Genomic DNA, 18,573 nt, shown 5'->3' on the forward strand with positions numbered 1-18,573 from the left:
ATTTTTAGTACCAAGTACACAGATTGCTGTGTAAAAAGAAATCTTAAAAATGGTGAGTGATGGAAGGATCATCATATTGTCCTAAAAACAAAATTTGTCTTGGCTCTTGCAGGGCTGCAAATAATTTTTTTTACTTGAAAGGACATATGTCCTAAAAGACACCATCTTGGTGGGACAAAACAAAATTGTGGTCGGACATCACCAAAAACAAAGGGTTGAATTCTATTTCCTTAAAATTACTGAGCTATCACTTTCCTAGCGATCTGTTTGCACTTCTGTTGCTACCGGTAAGTATTTACTCACAGCAGATTTGAATTCATTGTTGCCGTAATTGTCTGGACATCATGTCCGACCACACTTGGGATTTCGTTGGATATGAGAAATTTTGGTCGGCTGATGACCGACTGTTATTTGCATCCCTGCTCTTGGATTAATTTTATGTACAACAATATCACAGCCTGAGCCAAGTTATTTTGAGGGAATCAAAACAAAACTCTTTGTATCGACTCATCAGGTCAAATCAGAATGGGGCCGCATATGTTGTATTTATTTATTTAAAAAAAAATTACATCATTCAGTGAATTATATACAACTGTAATTGCTGGCTAGATTCGATGTTCAAAAAAGAAAAATAACCCTCGTGTAGTTGATTTCCTGCATCATCAACTTGCTTCATGATTGATCTTTATCCACTTTTCTGTCGTGGCCCTCAAGGAGTCCATCACCTCCTTTGGTTTATCACTCTTGACAACAGCACTGCCAGATACAATCATGTTGGCACCAGCCTAAAAATTTAATTGGATATTAAAATGGAAGACCACAAAACAGGCCATTTGTTAGGTGTGCATTTGTCAGGCAAAACATAGCATTGATGATCCCAGAAAGGATCAGCTAGATTGAGAATGAAAACTTTGAGCGGCAAGGTGGGGGAGAAATGGCAAAGGTGAAAAAACAGGCTTCCTTTTAGGTTAATGGTCAAGAGATACGTACACCCAATGGTGGTGGCTCATCTACATTACACTGGATTTTAGAAGGCTTACAGAAACTGGTACCTGAGAGCTGTCCTTTTTATCAAAACCAGTGAAAAGGAATCCGAGCGTGCTCTCTGCCTGCAACCCTAGTCTGGTGTAAAAGTTCTTGATATTTCATTTCACTGCCTTGCAGTACTCAATAACGATGACAGAAGACATATCATTTTTACAGACTTGTAGTACTGCAATATTGTTAGAACCCCAGGGGGGGTACTCCGGCTTTTAAATGACAGGGATGATCAAAGGATTTTTTTGGGTTTGAAATTTTCAAGTGCGGGATTTTTTTGGGTTGGAAGATTCAAGGCAAGTATTTTTTTGGGTGACTTCATTCAAATAGGGGATTTCTTGGGGTATTAAAAACGAACTAAAGTGCCTTGGCGCTGCCTTGGCGTATTTATGGTATGATGAATAATCAAACTCAAGCGTTATTGCCCCTCCTGGCAATTTAGGGGTAATTTGACAAGGGATTTTTTGGGGGGTTAGTTTTGTAGTCCAGGGATTTTTTGGGGTAATGTCGGAAGCTTAGGGATTTTTTTGGGTCCTGAGTTTTGCCTTCATTCGATCATCCCCGTCATTTACAAGTTGGAGTACCCCCCTGGGGTTAGAACACAGTATCCCTGAACTTGATTGACGTTATTGTCATTCTAATATGTATTGGGTACCTGAGCAGCAGCTTCAATAGTTGGAATTCCCACTCCTCCATCTACTTCAATATCCAAAACTTTGTACTTGGTCCTTAGGTGTTTCACCTGAAATTATGGACACATGCAATTTTATTAGTCTTAAATCAGCAATATTGTACAAAATGACAGCGAAAAAGCATTCTAAAGAAATGAAAGAGAGAGAGAACAACATGAAGACATGGGGTGGGGCCAAACAGATTGCAAACAGGGTCCAGTCAGGGCTGTCATTAAGGGCCGTAACCCGTAACACCTGTTACAGCTGAGTTGACTCAATGTTACAGTGAAAATGTTGATTGGTATTAGGTTACACTTGCACGCAGAGCAAAATGCTACTGGTGATAACTTAAATGTGACAGCTGCTTGAAAACTTAATGACAGCCCTGCCAGTGGAGAGCTATGGTGGAAGCCCTGTGCCTCATGAGGGGCAAAGAGGATCAGGTCAGTTCAGTCAACTGTAGCAAATAATTATATAAAATAATTTTACCTTTGGCATCATGTCTGCCATGAATTTTTGACCACCAAACCCTGGTTCCACTGTCATAATAAGCACCATATCCACCAGCTCTACAAACGGCAACACTGACTCCACTGGCGTGTTGGGCTTGATACCAATACCAACCTTAAAGATGTATAGTGAAAATTATACAGAAATCAGATCATCAATTTTTGTCTGATTGCCAGTGTTACCACTTTTATAATAAAATGAGAATTATAGTTACAATGCATGAGATAGATTTGAACATGAGTGAGCTTTATAACATGCATAGTAGGCAGTGCTGATGCCACTTTCTACCAGGAAGGACCAGAAAACAGACATGTGTGAAGTACAAAAATATATAGCTTTTGGAATAATTATATTTGACAATAAGTGAAAGTTACCTTCATTCCTGCTTTTTTGATTTGGTTTATCAGGTCCACCGGCTTGTCTATAAGTAAACATATGTTATTAGACATTTTTATGTGTAGTATCACTGTATATTTTTACGAGTCCTGCAGTATTTTGCCGAGCCCAAACGGCAAGTCAAAATACTGCATGACTCCTAAAAATATACAGCGATACTTAACACTAACATGTCTAATAAAAGATTTATTAACCATTGTTTTCTTTCCCCAAAATGCTTACTTGCCACATTTTAAAAATAATTTGCCTGCATGGTCATGGGAATAAGATTTGTATTCGTTTCACACGTCATTTTTACTCTACGAAGCAGAGTTGGATAATCAAAGCATTTAACATCCTTTGTTACATAACATTCAAGAGAAAACTACTTGCATGTAGCTTTTATTTATATACCTCACTTACCTGTTGCTTCCAAGTGAAAAGTGTACTGATCTGCCCCAGCATCAGCCATGTCATCTACCCACTAAATACAGCAAAACAAACCTTTGAGTTATTGATAAAAAAATGTCTGACTCACAATTTTGCACTGATTTACAGGTGCTTAAAAGGGTAAAATGAAGCCCAAAGAGAACGTGTATCCTTCCTTGCTTGAAATGGTGGGGGGAGGGGGGGGGGTTCTTTTATGGGAGGAGTGAGGGGTCAAGGGAGCTCCTAGCAGGGTTCTTACCCTTTTTCACAAACACCTTTCCAGGACTTTTCAAGGACTAAGATTGATTTTTCGAGGACTCCAAAATTCACATTTATTTAACCCTTTCACTCCCAAGATCTCAATATTATTTCTCCTTACTGTCTGTACATTCCTTATAATTTTAGGTAGTCTTTTTCCAGGAGTTTCCAGTCTTGGAAAGTGCCACAATAAAATTCCAGGACTTTCAAGGTTTTCTAGGACCAGTACGAACCCTGTCCTAGAGGAATTTCCTCTAGATTTCCCACTGGATTAAGTGCCACATTCTCCATTTAATTTTCATTTAAAAATGAAATCATTTCTCAGTCAGTTACCTTCTCTGGATTTGCAACCATCATGTGCATATCTGAAAAATTCAATAATTTGATGCAATGAGAAATTCCTTTTTATGGTACTGCTAATTATCTTAAATAAATATTAACAATGAAACATATTAATCACACAAAATACAAATTTACAGCACGACTACTAGCTATAAATTTAAGCTTGTGACATCAAATACCATGTGATTGTCAAAAATATAACACAAATGCTAATCAAATTTCTTCACTCACCAAAAAAAGTATTTGGTACTTTTTTCCTCAAGCACTTCACCAAGGGGGCACCAAATGTCAAATTTGGCACAAAATGGCTATGCAAGAAAGATGATGTGAGATGTCAATAAATCAATTCCCACAACATTCCCTTTTGCACAAGGATGTTTTTTTTAATACACGTATAGGGACAATACACGTATAGGGCTATTTCATTTAATATCCATTATGTCCTCCTCCCCCCCCCCCCCCCCCCCCCCCATAGATGAAAGCTTTGAAAGTAATTTCTGAGAGGGTAGCCCTGTCGGCATTCTTTCGAACATTTTTGAAGGGGTTAGGGAAAAGTTGGCTTTTTTCTGAAAGAGTTTTAAAAAACCAGGTTATTTCTGAAGGGGAGTATCATGTCAGCACTTTGATCTTTTTTCTTAGGGGGCAAATTTTGACTTACAGTACCTCATCAATATGGAGAGGGGGGTGGATATAAAATGGAATGGCCCTAAACACACAAATAACTTGGCACAGTGCATACAGCGATGATTTCTCCACAAAAGTACTCTCTTATAGAAGTGCAATACTTTTAATTCAATGTTGTGCTTTCAAGTGGCAAGTGTGTAACATTTTTGCATATTCCCACTCAAATCAAATTTGAGCGTAAGGCAGCATGTGCTGGAGCCTTGGAGGTCTATTAGATTTATTAAAAAAAATTGTAAAGCATGAAGCGAATTTCGGCATAAGGTTCACCATGTATATGGCGTATTTCATAGAAACAACAATCTCTGGTGTGTAAATTTGTAATTAAGCTTATTATTCGCGAAGTAGAAAATGTTTAAAGCAGCAGATCTGCGAACCCTAGTTCTGCTCGAGGTATTCGCTTAATCCACCCGATATTTATGGCACTTACCCGTCCATTACGTCCAGATGCAGGTAGTCGGCGCCACATTCTAACAACCTGTGGCATTCATCAGCCAAGCACGACAGATCGGCATTTAAAATAGAAGGTCCAATCTTACATGTGCAGCAAGTGGCGGCCATTTTGTTGTTTTGCGCGAAGCCACTGACTTGTGCGTGGGCGCTCATTTGAGCCTATTCCTTCTCAGCGGTGAAACGCAAAAACCAACGCACTTCCGGTTTTCGCCGCCTCTAACTTTCTATGAGTTCTGGTAAGAGTTTGAAGCGAAAATATGCAAGATTTTTGTACGAAAATGTGATGAAAAGGAGAGCTCAACTTTTCACTGTCTTAACTTTTGGATTGTAAGTGAGTAGTTCATAAGCAGCAGTTTTAGCTGGAAGTAAAGTTTGACCACTGTGCTCCCCGGGTGTGCCTCCCACAAGTCACGTGCCTTTTTTGAAAATATTTGAAAATTGCTATCTCGTACCCGGTGTCTTGCGGTCCCTTTACCTAGCGGTCGGGGTGGAATGGCCGTTGAATCTGTCAAGCTAGTGTTCTTTTAAAATCACAAAACCGACATAAAAACGCAAGAAGTGACATCAATTCAATACCGTAAAATTCCGGTTATAAGCCCCCCCGGTTATAGGCCCATCAACCTGGAAACAAAAAAAACACATCCGGTTATAAGCCCCCCCCGGATATAAGCCCCCCTCTACCCGATGTATGGCGGCCTTTTACGGACTAAATAACGAATGACTATACATCAATGTTATGTTGCATACATCGATGTTGTGTGAACTAAAAGATTTTTGAAACAACTAAAAGATGTTCGATACAACTAAAAGATGTTCGATACAACTAAAAGATATTTGATACAACTAAAAGATGTCCGTTACAACTAAAAGATAAAAGTATTTGATACAACTAAAAGATGTTTGTTACAACTAAAAGATATTCGATCCAACTAAAAGATGTTTGTTTCAAATAAAAGATGAGGAAGCGGAAATGAATTTTGAAAACAGGAAGTGACATTTTACCCAGGTTCCAAGCGGTCCAACGCACATACAAAATGGCTTTTGGTGGAGCTGCGATATGGCTGCCAGATTCACTAGATACAGAAAGAGTTTTTTTTGGATTTAAGCAGGCTAATAACAAGTGCAGCCACTCAATTCGATTCTTCGGAGTTCTTCATTCGTAGACTGAAAGAATAGGAAAGAACTTTAAATGTTCTAACTGTAAGAATAGAAGAGTCATACGCACAGGAAACTTGCTTAATCGGGTAGTTACACCAACTACTAGGTATCCTAGGCGAGCTACGACTGAAGTCACTTCGAGAGAATCGCCGAAGAATGCAAAAGGAATCTTGATCCATTCGAAGAGTCGGTTACTTAGTCAGTCTATTGTATTGGTAAAAAGGAACGGTGAAGTGTGAAGACCATCCAATAGCAGTTGGAAACATTACATGTAAGTAACCGACTTCGGCGATTCTCTCGAAGTGACTTCATAGCTCGCCTAGGATATATATCTAGTAGTGATTAAGCTTCCTGTGCGTATGTCCAGTCTACGAATGAAGAACTTCGAAGAATCGAATTGAGTGGCTTTGGTGTTTCGTTGTTGCTGTGCACTTGTTATTAGCCTGTTAAAATAAAATGGAAAAAACCTTTCTGTATCTGGCAGCCATATCGCAGCTCCACCAAAAGCCATTTTGTATGTGCGTTGGATCGCAGGAAACCTGGGTAAAATGTCACTTCCTGTTTTCAAAATTCATTTCCGCTTCCTCATCTTTTATTTGAAACAAACATCTTTTAGTTGGATCGAATATCTTTTAGTTGTAACAAACATCTTTTAGTTGTATCAAATACTTTGTATCTTTTAGTTCTAACGAACATCTTTTAGTTGTATCAAATATCTTTTAGTTGTATCGAACATCTTTTAGTTGTATCGAACATCTTTTAGTTCACACAACATCGATGTATGCAACATAACATTGATGTATAGTCATTCGTTATTTAGTCCGTAAAAGGCCGCCATACGTTTCGAAACGTTTTTTTTCCTTCCGCTTATAAGCCCACCCAAAAACCCTTACGAAGTTGTATAAGCCCAGGGCTTATAACCGGAATTCTACGGTATGCGATTTGTTTCCCCCTTGATGGAAATGGGAGAAGTGAGCAAATGGTACTGAAATTTCCCAAGGGATCGTACCAACAGGAATGAAAGGATTACCTTTACACGTAATCCACGATTTTTGGAAGGATTTTCGGTAAATTACTATTCCATTTCCGCCGATCCTAAGCAACCAATGAGGAGGAGTGGCGTGGCCTAGTGGTAGGGCGCTGGACTTGTAATCTGACGGTCCCGGGTTCAAATCCACCTCCCTGCCACTAGATGGATTTGTCTTCGGTCGTCCCGAATTCAACCCCTCCACGCTTTGTAAACAGCCAACTGGTTAGCCTCCTGCCAGTTGGGATTTTTAGCAAGTTTATGTTCGATTTGCAATATCTGTTTATTTAATTACAGTGTCCACAATTAGCACAACAGTGCTAAATATATCGACACTTAAATAAAGTGATTTATTTATTTATTTATTCATTCATTTATTTTGCTTTGCATCCACGTTAAATGTAATGCAAATATGAAGGGGCGGGGCTATCCTTGGGTTGACTTAAAGGATCACTGTCTCTGGGGCGAGAAACCGGCTGAAAAAGAAAGTCTTGGAATAGAGCATGTGAAGTAAAAAGCGGCATTGCTATACTGGCAGCATAACTTTAATACTTAGTCTGGGGGCGTTCGACGTTACCCGAAAACATGAATGTGCCTGTTCAAGTTACCAGCTGATTGTCAGTAGAACTCAGCGGCTATGGCGTGGACGAAGTGTGGGAGCCTACTTTTTGGTGGAGCAGGAGACGAAAGCTATAAAAGGGTATAAAAAGGCAAGAAATGTCATAAATTCAGTGGTGTTTAATGTTTACGAAATATGGGACTCATGTAATTTACAATATTTCAACGTCTTAATACCACACAACGCTCTTTTAGTATACATGTTTGGCTTTTACTAAATGCCAAATGTCAAACTTTAACTTATCGTTCGTATCGTTCTGTTACAAATAAACACTCTCCATAACCATTAATCATTTACACAAAATCTACCAATGCACTTTTCTAGTCAGCTTTATACATGTCTTTTAACATGCTGTAATATATTCAACGCTACAATGACATTCTCTACAAAAAATCAGTAATTCAATTTAAAACCAAGATCAAAGAACAATCAAGGAATAGTCTGGAGTATTATTGGATAGCAATGATAAAATGGTTATCATGATCAATTGCCTGCAATGATTAGTCTCATCTTACTTTTGTGGCAGATTAAGATAAGGTTTCAGTGCTGGTTCAGTGAATAGCTTGTGTACGTTCCTTCTAATGAGGTGTTGCATTATGTGGGGCGAATGTTATTCCGTTTGCAACAGGACCCTGAAGGTTGAAACTAACCACAAAGTAGACCAACTGTCCTATGGTAAAGTCTCTATCCACCTTGCCAATGTCTGCGTTCTTGCCCACGTAAAGGTCCACTTTACCTTGTAGCAATTCGATGTAGGGATACGTTTTTCCTCGATCGGAAGACGGTCCCAGCCTGATTCGTCCTTTGCATTCGAGCAACTTCTTCCTATTGTCAACCAGCCAGAACCTTGTGACTTTTTCAGAAACGTCAGTGGAGTAGTCAGTTTCCCCACGAAACAAAGTGCTGCGAGTGACAAGTCGAGACATTCCCTCCCCTTCTTTGCTCACAAACAGTGTTGACTGGCTGCTGCGACAATGGTTCTGTGACTTCTCTCGACACATTTTCAAGGCTTTCAAGTACTTCGGCATAAACTCCATCGCATGCCCATCAAGGATCTTTAGGAAACAAATGGCCATTTGGTAGAAGTAGGGAAGGCAATCATGATGCGAGAACTCTAACCACTTGTCGCACACAATAAGACCTTGCTCGAGGCTGTAACGCTGTTTTCCGGTAACCAGTACACAGACTTTCATTAAATGATAGGCTAGTCGGTGTTCATTCTCCTTGAGCACAAGTTCTTCCAAAAGTTTAAGCAGGAATTCTAGATGCTCTTGCTTTAAGGAGTCGATTTGTTCACTGGAGTTCAAAATAAATTGAGCCTGAAGCCTTTTCAGCTCCAATGCGGATGACTTTGGAAAATTCTTGGCACTACAAAGTGCCTTGCAAGCTTGAACAACGTCTTCTGCATCGCGTCGACGTCCCGTTGAGGAAGGGCCTGTTCCAAACGTCTTCATCAGAGACAACCTGGCATCATTGCACTTTCTTTGCGTTTCTTCTGGATCTTGCAGGGTTGGAACACTTTGAACAATTCCGTCAACGATGTCGAGGAGATAAAAAGAATCACTGACACAAGTGCGGAAGAATGGAGGGCACTGGTTGGCTAGAAACTTCAGAGTTTTTTCGGAGTCTCGACTGCAGATGTTTCTCATGATCCACCCAATGCATGCCAACCAAACGTCTACCTCACCAATCAGGGGATTGGGGTAAGTCGGAGGAAAGTTGCGAGCTTCTTTGTACGCCTCAAGCACTCTGTTTGCCACTTCTTCAAGTTTTGCCAGATCTTTAATCTTGCCCTTAGTGATCTTGTATTGCAACTCAATATACAACACAACCCCTTTCGTATGACAAATGCTTTTGAATCTCTGTTTAGAGTTCCTAGCTTGAAAGGCTTGCTCAATGAGCTCCATTGCCTTTGGAAATAAGGGGGGCTCCATCTTGGCAAAAAATCTTGCAGCGCTTGCAAATATGACTGAGTCCCCGGTTTTCCCGGCAGCCTCGCAAAACACCTCAGCAGCACGTTCCGGGTTTATGGCTTTGAGTTCTTCAAAGAGAAACGAAAACTTTCGTTTTCTTTGACCGTCCTTGTTGTAGACAAAGAGCTCTTCAAAAAGTAATAGGAAGTCGTCACGCTGATACACTGGATACTGAAGGAATTGGCTTACCACTTGAAATAGGTCACAGCCTTGCTCCTGCAGACACTTTTTCAGCAGCAACTCAGCAACCAATCGATGCTGAAATGTATACTTTTGAGGCGAGGATTCCATCAAGTGATACATCCTTCCTCGACGGAGCCATGGATTTGAAGGTACCATCAGGTTCAGTAAGTGCTCTGAAAACAACTCTTTGATATCCTTGTAAGTGACATTTTTGCCATCTTCCAGACGGATGTACCTCTTAAAAGCATCATAAAGGAGGAGGGCTGGAGTTGTTTCGTTCGCATACTTCTGAATGAATGCCACAACAACGGCAATTTCTTGCTGGAGGGTCTTCATCTCGTTCCAGGTGTCGTCAATTATCTTCTTGAGCTTGGGCCGAAACGTTTGCATCATTGCCAGGAGTGGAAAGTGAAACACACGGCAGGGGCCTGATACTGGCGGCTCACCTAATGACTTCTCGATGAATTCCTTGTATTTTGACTGAAATTCATTCAGATCAGCAACTGAATCTTCAAGCTTCACATCTACGTAGAACACCGGGTGGACACGTGATGGCTCTTGACTTTCTTTTGATGACGTCTTCGATCCATGCTGGCAACGTATCAAAAGGGCTCGTTTACCTCTGTTTCCCAGCATTCGTAAAAGTTTGTTTGATAGGCCTTCAGTTACCCTTGATTGCTTTCCATCGATTAGAATGACAGGGGACGTGTGGCAGATCTCCTCCAGTGCTGCAATGCGGTCAGCAAGTTTGCTGGCGTAACTGTTATCTTCATCAAAGTAGAGATGTGAGCCTATCTCTATGAATGCACATGGGTAAGCTCTGTGAAGATCCCACATCACCCGGCGAGCAATGGTAGTACCACCAGTACCTGGTGAATGCTTAATTTCCACCATCATTGAGCGTGTAAGCCTGTTGTCTAGAAGGCGTTGGACATGAATCTGGATGTCCCGCTCAATCTCCCTCTTAGCGTCATGGTTGTCATAGAGGCTTGCAAATGAAATCTCGTTCCCTGACATGAATAACCTTCTGTGCTCATCGAGAAAGTTCTTTAGTTGTGCATCTTCCTCTGATGGGTCATTTGAGACTTCGGGTAATTCTTCACAGCCTTGGTACAGGATTTCTAGATGCTCCTTTAGGTAAAGGTACTCTTTCTCACTGAGGTCTGCATAAACCTTGGCCTGGGAGGTGGGCATTCGGTACTGCTGGGTTGACGATGAACTGAGCATTTCTTTCAGACCCAGATGCACTAGCTTGGGACTTAAGTCAACTGTGCGCACTTTGACCTTCCTTAAAACGTCAAGGGGTTTCTCCTGCTTAAAAGACACAGTTTTGAAATTGAATTGATCATCAAAGTTTTCAAACAGTCGACTCAGTGTTACTTCTAAATAGGGGGCACTTTCTTGGCAAAATGGAAGAATTAAGCACACCACAGGTTTCTGTTTGTCAAACTTATCTGGATCACAACAGCATCCCAAAAATCTCGAGATTTCTTTGACTGAGGTTGCCTCCCAATCAGAAAATGTTTGTAACTTGCCAGCTGTGTCACTTGATCTTCCATTGACAAACATCCACTGGACTTTATTGGGATCAATTTGACGTGCTAGGCTAACCATTGAACTTCCCTTTACCTCTGCTGGTGTAAACATGCTTACTAAGCTACCTTGTCCTTCTTGTGACGTGAATGAGTGGTAGAATCCTTTCTCCTCTGACATGGGGTCGAAATCTAAAACCATCTTCCAGGCTACACTTCTCAAAATCGAAAAGCAGTCAAGATTCTGAGGGGAGAGAGCATCAGTAACAAGAATGTACTGGTTCTTGCGCGTATCAAAATCTCCGACTGCGTCACAAAACCTCAGCCATTCATCCCAGTTAGGGCCGCTCAGATCTCTTGGACTAACTGGCGTTTTGCTGGCAGGATCAGATGATCTTCTGGCAAGCATTTCGGTGAGGTTGTCCACTTTGTCTTCTATCGAATCCAGCTTCCTTCCGAAAGGGACGAGTCTGGCTTGCTCTGTCAAGTACAACTGCTTGTAGCTCCCTCCAGCATTAAGGATTTCATCTGAAGAGAGAAGTTTAATGAAAAATAAATTAGCTGTACCATTAAAACACCAACTGTACACCAACACTTATCCACCAACTTTCATAACCACCAAGAAAAGGTAGTAGTGTTACAAAATGAGATTATCTGAATATTAAGATTCTCACCTAATTTATACTTCAAGTTGTGGAACATGACGATAATATAAGAATCAAAGCTGTTTAAGTTACAAAAGTTAAAATAGACGCTTGCAGGGATAACTAATGGCCTACGATCCCCGCCAAAATTCATTGTTTGGATTTTAACTTCATCATCTAAATTTTCAACTTCAACATTTGAATTTTACATCTCAATTCAAAATTTTACACCCTTCTTTCAGATTTCACATTATTGGAGACGTGTTGTACACTTATCTTTCAATTTTCTAACTCAACGTTTGTACTAGACCTTGCAATGCTCGCGTACATTTTTAACTCACATAGAAAATTTTCAACTTGACTTTTTTAATTTTTGTTTATGCATCAGTGATCATTGGTTGATACAGAAAGCCTTTGTCGGGGAGGGAGGGAGGGGGATAGACCTCCTCCCCAGGCTCATTCGGGTACATTCCTACCAGGACGGTGATTATAGTAGAATTTTGCTTCGATTGGAGTATTTCAATTGTACTCTTTTAAATTCTGGGGAATTGCCCGATTCCAATGCGGCTGGTATAGTATCAACCATAGCATGTTTATCGGGTGCACAGCAATCGAGCGTTCTTTCATACAGGACAGACCGTTTATTCACCGGCCACAGAGGTCGCCCTCAACCTAGTGAAAACTGTGACAAGACAAAAAACTAATAGCTCACCTGATATCCTGATTACATTAGTTCTTGGTCTCGTCACAGTTTTCACTAGGTTGATTCCCCAAGTCTACGTTTTCGCTCCTCAGTTGTTTTGTCTGTGACAAGACCAAGAAACAATAGCCCCCCGGGGGGAGGGGTAGGGGCACTCCCCTTTACGGCCTATAAGGGGTCGTGCCGCTGGATAGGGTATGGTTTTTTACTCCTCCAGCCCTGAACAGGGTATATAATTTCAAGCTCTTCTGTCCTAAACAGGGCCTGAACCTGTCGCCGAGTATTTACATTGTTTTCGCTTTCGCTTTTGATTCTTCAATATGAAGCCTCAGAACTGTCATAAAATAATTAATATGATCGCCTTCGTAAAAAACAGCAAACAAAACAAGCTTAACATAACAAAGCATAAGGTATTCCACAGTTTACCGGATAGGTACATCTACAACTCCACAAGTGAGATTTTGAAGAACTAAACTATAGAGGCCAGTTTGGACAGTGAGAGTGATGCAGTGGAAGATAACTGATGAACAAAATTATCAAAAAACTCCAAAACATAAAGCTGAGGCATGTCGAAATAACTGAAAATAAGACCAGGTAATAAAGCACATTGAAATTCATAGGTTAGCTATGATTGGTTAACCACCGGCGAATGGTAGCGGCAGCTCGGTTGAGCAGAAACATGTGACAAGCCCAAAGAACGTCTGCGTAGGAGGCTGTTAATATCAGTTGCTCTGCTTTATATTGCTTAATCTGCAATTTAGTGCTTTTAATTTTCATAGTAATTGTCTGACTATTTATCTCCTTGTTTTAGTGTTTGTTGGAAGTTACCTGACTGAAGCTTTGTTTCATCAATCTCAGCTGGATCAGCTCCAAGTGTTATGAAGTTGTTTGACAGCAATGGCCAATAGTAGTTAAAATCTGTATCAGACATTGTTTCTGTGGAAGGATGTCCAAGCAGTTTGTTTCGGCACTTCTTCAATTCCTTCAGCGCAATGCTGTAACCAGGTCTCTTGCTCATCTCCAATGCACAGCTCTTTGAATATAGAAGCACAGTTGTCATTAATGAGAAGTCCCACTCTTGGATATTTCCATGGTTGAAACTTGCTTCATCTTCTTTATTAGTAAACTTCATCTTCCCCTTGTCAAACCCAGCTGCATCAGAGGGCTGATTGGTCCAAGTGGGATTGATATCCATGAAGAGCTTCCTGAGTGCTCGAAGGCCAACTCCATAAATGATTTTGAAAATACACAGTATGTTTCTCCTGGAAACAGATAAAGAAAGTGCTTTTTAATTCTGTTCTTGTTTGTACCATCATAGTAAAAGAGGGAAATGGTTAGGAAGCCTGGCAAACATCAAAGGAGCAAACAAAGAGGCCAGGATTTTATATATGTTGGAAGGTCCACGACCCTGCACTTCTTTTGTTTTGCACTCATGCATGCACTATGTACGAATTACGTAATTGTAATGTTTCTATTGGTTAGTTGCATAAACATGCACCTTACCACAAGTTATTGTATTCTTTCAGGTTGTGCAGGGTCAACACCCAAAAAAGCGAACAAAAACATACAACAAAGAACTTTACTGGGCTTGCTAACCATTGCCGTCTAACCATTGCTGTCATTTGTTACAGTATTGGCTGAGAGAATATGTTCAATAAGTGTTCAATAGTGTTCTCAGAGTGCTTTAAATGCTGTATATAAAACAGATATTTCAGTAAAACCCTTCATCAGTGTGAATATGATGTCTAAGGAATGCTTGAGCTTAATTTAAAGCGCTCCTTAGGCAACAACTGTGGCCTAATGGTTAGCCTGCTTGACTCCCAGTCGAACGGCCCGAGTTTGAGGCCTGGCCGGCTGGGCGCTGCGTTGCGTTCTTGGGCAAGACGCTTTACTCTCACAGTGCCTCTCTCCACCCAGGTGTATAAATGGGTACCGACAAATTTACTGCTGGGGGCTAACCCTGCGATGGACTAGCATCCCGGCTGTATGGGCCACTTGGCTCGGACACAGACTTTGCCTTACCCACCTTACCTTAGGCAACAATGATAAAGCATGAACTGAGGCAGTCATCAGTTCATGCTTTATCTATGAATAAGTAGTTCACAAAGTTAGCATTTTCAAGGAACACTCTCGTATGTCCCTTCCAGAAATCCAAGATCAACTCCCCCATGTCTTTGTAATTCCAATTATAGGTATCCCCCCACGCCTTTGGAATTTTAGTTCAAAGAATGCCCCCTTGCCCTTGGAATTCCAAAAAGCCGTCCATGGTATGGCATGGATTTTTTTATGGAGTCCCCCAATACGCCACTAGGAACTGGATGTATTTTGAATGAATTTTGAGTGGCCGATTTCTTAGAAACAGACTACTGAGACTACGGTTTATTTTTTGGGGGGTAGTGGGGCTGGTGGGATTTGTAGGAGAGGACAGGCCAAAAAATATGACTTCAGGGGGGGGGGGGGCATGCAAAAAACAATTGTTGTATAAGGGGGGTTACTTGAAATAATTACCTTCAAGTGTTGTATGATGGCATATATGATACCAGAATGCCTAAAATAGCATTTTTGAGTTTCTGAAAATTAAAATTTTCCTGGGCGGTATACCCCTGGACCCCCCTACTATGTTATGTACTAAGCAGCTTCAAGTAGCTCCCACCAAATGTTTGCACTGTTCATCCACACTACAGGGCACAAAATTAACTTTTTTTCCAGTAGCCACTTGGCTTTAGTGGTAGCCAAATCTAAACATTTGGTCACCAAAAAATAAATAAATATAAACATTTTTACTCTGTCATTTTACTTGATAGAACACAGGCCTCCCAAACTCAGGATTCGAGAAATCAATCGAATAGGGTTTTTTATATACTCTCAAAACTCCCCAAAATGATGAAATAGCTCAAAATGACAACAGAAATCAAGAAAGGTGAGTACATTTGCTTTATCAAGAGATATGTTCCGAGACGTAATCTACGTTTCATGAATGGCCATCGCTTGGATGGCGTCACTTATAATTTGCGCAGCTACGGATTTCGAGCTTTTTCTGTAGCCTCGCCGCAACTCTGGAAGGCCTTACCTCTAGAAATTTGATCGTGCAATGGCATTTCAGAGTTTAAGCGCAAACTAAAGACACATCTTTTTAGGAAAGCTTTTACTTAGATATTTTTATAATTTAGTGTATTTTTACAATTAACTTAGGTGATTAGTTAGTCTTTTTATTCCTTTTAATTCTTTTATTGATCTTTTATTCTTTTTATTATATACAAATTGTAACTTTTTTAATATAGATATGTAATTTTTAATTGTAAATAACTTGTAAAACGCTATTGGTTAGAAATAGAAATAGCGCTATATAAATAAAGTATTATTATTATTATTATTATTATTTTATTGAAAAGAAGGTTTTCGACGCCATCTTGACGGGTAGGCAATGCGGTTAGAAATTACAGTGTTTGTAAGGGAATCCGACAGCACTTATCTTTTACAAAAATTGAATTCTGGACTACTTATGAATTGTAAAGTTAAGATACTAGGCAAAAGTTCTTATTTGCCAAGTTTGAAGGATGTACCTGTGCTAGAAAGCGTTCAGTTACGGTTTTAATTTCCTATACATTTGTCTACAATTTTTCCCGCTAACAGCTTCAATTTGCGGACAAAATTAGACAAATGTATGGAAAATTAAAAAACGTAACTGAACGCTTTCTTGCCCAGCTTCATCCTTCAAACTTGGCAAATAAAAACTTTTGCCTAGTATCTTATTTTTGCAATTCATAAGTTGTCCAGAATTCAATTTTTGTAAAAGATATTTGCTGTCGGATTCCCATACAAACACTGTAATTTCTAACCACTTTGCCTACTCGTCAAGATGGCGTCGAAAACCGTGATAAGCCCTATTATGAAGCAGGGCCTGGGTAAAATTTCATTATATTTACAGGCACTGTCTATCGAATCCCACCAGCCCCCTCTCCCAACCCCACCTCCAATAAAAAATGAACAGTCCCAATAATAAATAAACTTACCCTCCATTATCTAGTTCATCAGATGAGCTATCTTCAGTATCAGATTCCACTTCTTCTATGGGCATGTCTGTATGCCCAGTATCTACATCAGATTCTTCGGCTCCATCCACTGTTGTGGCTAATTCAGGTTTTACTTTTTCTGGCACTGGAGCCTCTAGAGCCTCTGGAGCACAACTCCCATCTTCCTCTTCTGAGGCAGGGGGATCTTCTTCTTTGACTGGTTCTGTGTCTTTGGGTGAGTCCCCAGGTGCATTTTCACTGTCATTCTCTGAGCCATTGCTTGGGGCAGCACTCGCAGCATCACCATCCTCTTTTCTCGACTCAGAATCTGCATCAATATCCTGCTTTTCAGTTTTCATCATGATTAAATCTCCTTGCTCTTCGTTTGTAATGCCAGCCGAAGAATCACTTTCCTTTGAAGCACTCATGTCCTGGTTGCCAGGTTTCTCTTCCAGGGCATCACCAGCTTTCAACTCATCCTCTAAGACTTCGCTTGCTGTTTTCTTTTTCTTTTTATTCTTCTTCTTCTTTTTGGGGGCAGCGCTATTTTCCACAGGATCACTTCCCTCGCATCCTTTTGCAGCATCAATTGCTAAATTTGGATCTACTTTTGCATCTATCGAAGTTGAAGTTGACTTGCCGTCATTTTCGAACACAGGAGCAATGTTCGCCGTCTCTGCCTTCTTTTTCTTTTTCTTCTTCTTCTTTTTGCTCTTAGTGTCTGGGCTGCATTCTGACGATTCACCGTTTCCTCCTTCTTTCGGCGAAGAAACAACACTTTCAGTTTCAGGTGAATTTGATGCGATTTCTTGTGACAGTTCATCATTGCCATTCTCGCCGCCATCATTATTGGGTCGAAGTCCTGTGTCCTTCGCCTTCGCCTCGGTCTCTATTGAATCTTGCATTGCAAATAGATTTTTCTAGATAAAAAAAAAGAGAAGTGATATTACACTTTATATTTTATTTTAGGTTAACTGGTGCCGTGGCAATATCGACGTGCCCATGTGAGACCAACATGTGTCTGACGGGCACCGGCAAATAAGTTCATGGTGGACGCTCAATAATGTCTTTTGGTGCATAAATGGCGGTAGGCAATACGAACGACAAAAAGACAAAGGAAACACAAGAAACAAACTTACGAATTTAGAGTGTTCTCAAGCCATTTAAGGCTCACAAGCCTGCTCCCTCATTCCGCCATGCTTCCGGGTTTTAGTTTCTGTTCAGTGGAGTAGCTGTCAAATCTAATTTACGCCGTCGTCTTCGAATATACGCATCTTAAATCCTGAAAACTTGAAAATCGAACATACATTATCTTTAGAGCGTGTTTAATGATGTCTTCCCTTGTGAACATAAATAAATAACGCTGTTTTCAACACTGTTGCTCACCGAACAGTGACCGAACGCCTTCTTTCGATCTCACGCCTTGTGAGTTGTACATGTGACGCCTTGTCGTGTTTTGACAGGTTTCGTCATTACCTTTGCGCAGCCCTGGGGCGACCTCGATTCTGTGCTAATCGCTCCCGCCAAGTGGAAGTGGATTTCAAAAACTCCGATCGAAGAAACTGTCGAAGGCCTGTGATCGAAGGTAAGCTAGTTTTTTGTAATCGTACGAAATATCTCTTGATCCCTTCGTCATTAAAAATCATCAGTCTAACATTGCATTAATAGTGTCTGCCAAGATGCCCAACGATCCTCTGCAGCGTGTTCAGTGTTAGCAGTCTCTTTGCAGACTTGTTTCTGTTGTTTTACGCAGGATATTTACAATATTGTACCTTTTATGATAAATCCTAATGCATCAGATCAATTCCAAGATTGCCTATCCTCGATCCCTCCGTGTTAACCCTCTTACATTAGAATTTTGTGTAATATCGCAGGCGAATGTCTCACGGTGACGGCAGAGACAATCGCGCGCTAGTCTCGTGGTCTCATCCCAAGCTTTTAATATTTGCGTGCTGCTTCTCTCGATG

The 18,573-nt window shown here is 40.6% G+C and overlaps 2 protein-coding genes across 2 annotated transcripts; both read right to left on the reverse strand.

The window, feature by feature from the left end:
• Window positions 1–526: 526 nt before the first annotated feature.
• On the reverse strand, window positions 527–4,895 carry LOC144659605 (ribulose-phosphate 3-epimerase-like). Its single transcript, XM_078520072.1, has 8 exons — window positions 4,735–4,895; window positions 3,855–3,931; window positions 3,615–3,646; window positions 3,018–3,078; window positions 2,594–2,640; window positions 2,199–2,333; window positions 1,694–1,780; window positions 527–785 (listed from the first exon to the last, which is right to left on the reverse strand). Exons 1-8 carry the CDS (start codon window positions 4,863–4,865, stop codon window positions 663–665), a joined length of 693 nt encoding a protein of 230 aa, XP_078376198.1. The 5' UTR covers window positions 4,866–4,895; the 3' UTR covers window positions 527–662.
• A 2,530-nt stretch (window positions 4,896–7,425) lies between these two features.
• Window positions 7,426–18,013, reverse strand: LOC144661689 (uncharacterized). Its single transcript, XM_078522494.1, has 4 exons — window positions 17,746–18,013; window positions 16,607–17,526; window positions 13,422–13,855; window positions 7,426–11,777 (listed from the first exon to the last, which is right to left on the reverse strand). The coding sequence occupies exons 2-4, from the start codon at window positions 17,509–17,511 to the stop codon at window positions 8,140–8,142; spliced, it is 4,977 nt and encodes a 1,658-aa protein (XP_078378620.1). The 5' UTR covers window positions 17,512–17,526; window positions 17,746–18,013; the 3' UTR covers window positions 7,426–8,139.
• Between the last annotated feature and the right edge of the window lie 560 nt (window positions 18,014–18,573).

The sequence above is a fragment of the Oculina patagonica genome, chromosome 7 (genome assembly GCF_052425735.1).
Source record: "Oculina patagonica isolate OP01 chromosome 7, crgOcupat, whole genome shotgun sequence".
Lineage (NCBI taxonomy): Eukaryota > Metazoa > Cnidaria > Anthozoa > Scleractinia > Oculinidae > Oculina > Oculina patagonica.

What these genes read in the sequence shown, in the direction of transcription:
- LOC144661689 (XM_078522494.1), bottom strand. Translation starts at nt 17,511, where the DNA reads ATGCAAGATTCAATAGAGACCGAGGCGAAGGCGAAGGACACAGGACTT. An exon ending in GATGAACTAGATAATGGAGG is followed by an intron (nt 13,856 to 16,606) that starts GTAAGTTTATTT and finishes ATCTGTTTCCAG; the next exon opens with GAGAAACATACTGTGTATTT. An exon ending in TGAAACAAAGCTTCAGTCAG is followed by an intron (nt 11,778 to 13,421) that starts GTAACTTCCAAC and finishes TTCTCTCTTCAG; the next exon opens with ATGAAATCCTTAATGCTGGA.
- LOC144659605 (XM_078520072.1), bottom strand. Translation starts at nt 4,865, where the DNA reads ATGGCCGCCACTTGCTGCACATGTAAGATTGGACCTTCTATTTTAAAT. An exon ending in CATCTGGACGTAATGGACGG is followed by an intron (nt 3,932 to 4,734) that starts GTAAGTGCCATA and finishes TTTCTTGCATAG; the next exon opens with CCATTTTGTGCCAAATTTGA. An exon ending in TCAAAAAAGCAGGAATGAAG is followed by an intron (nt 2,334 to 2,593) that starts GTAACTTTCACT and finishes TACATCTTTAAG; the next exon opens with GTTGGTATTGGTATCAAGCC.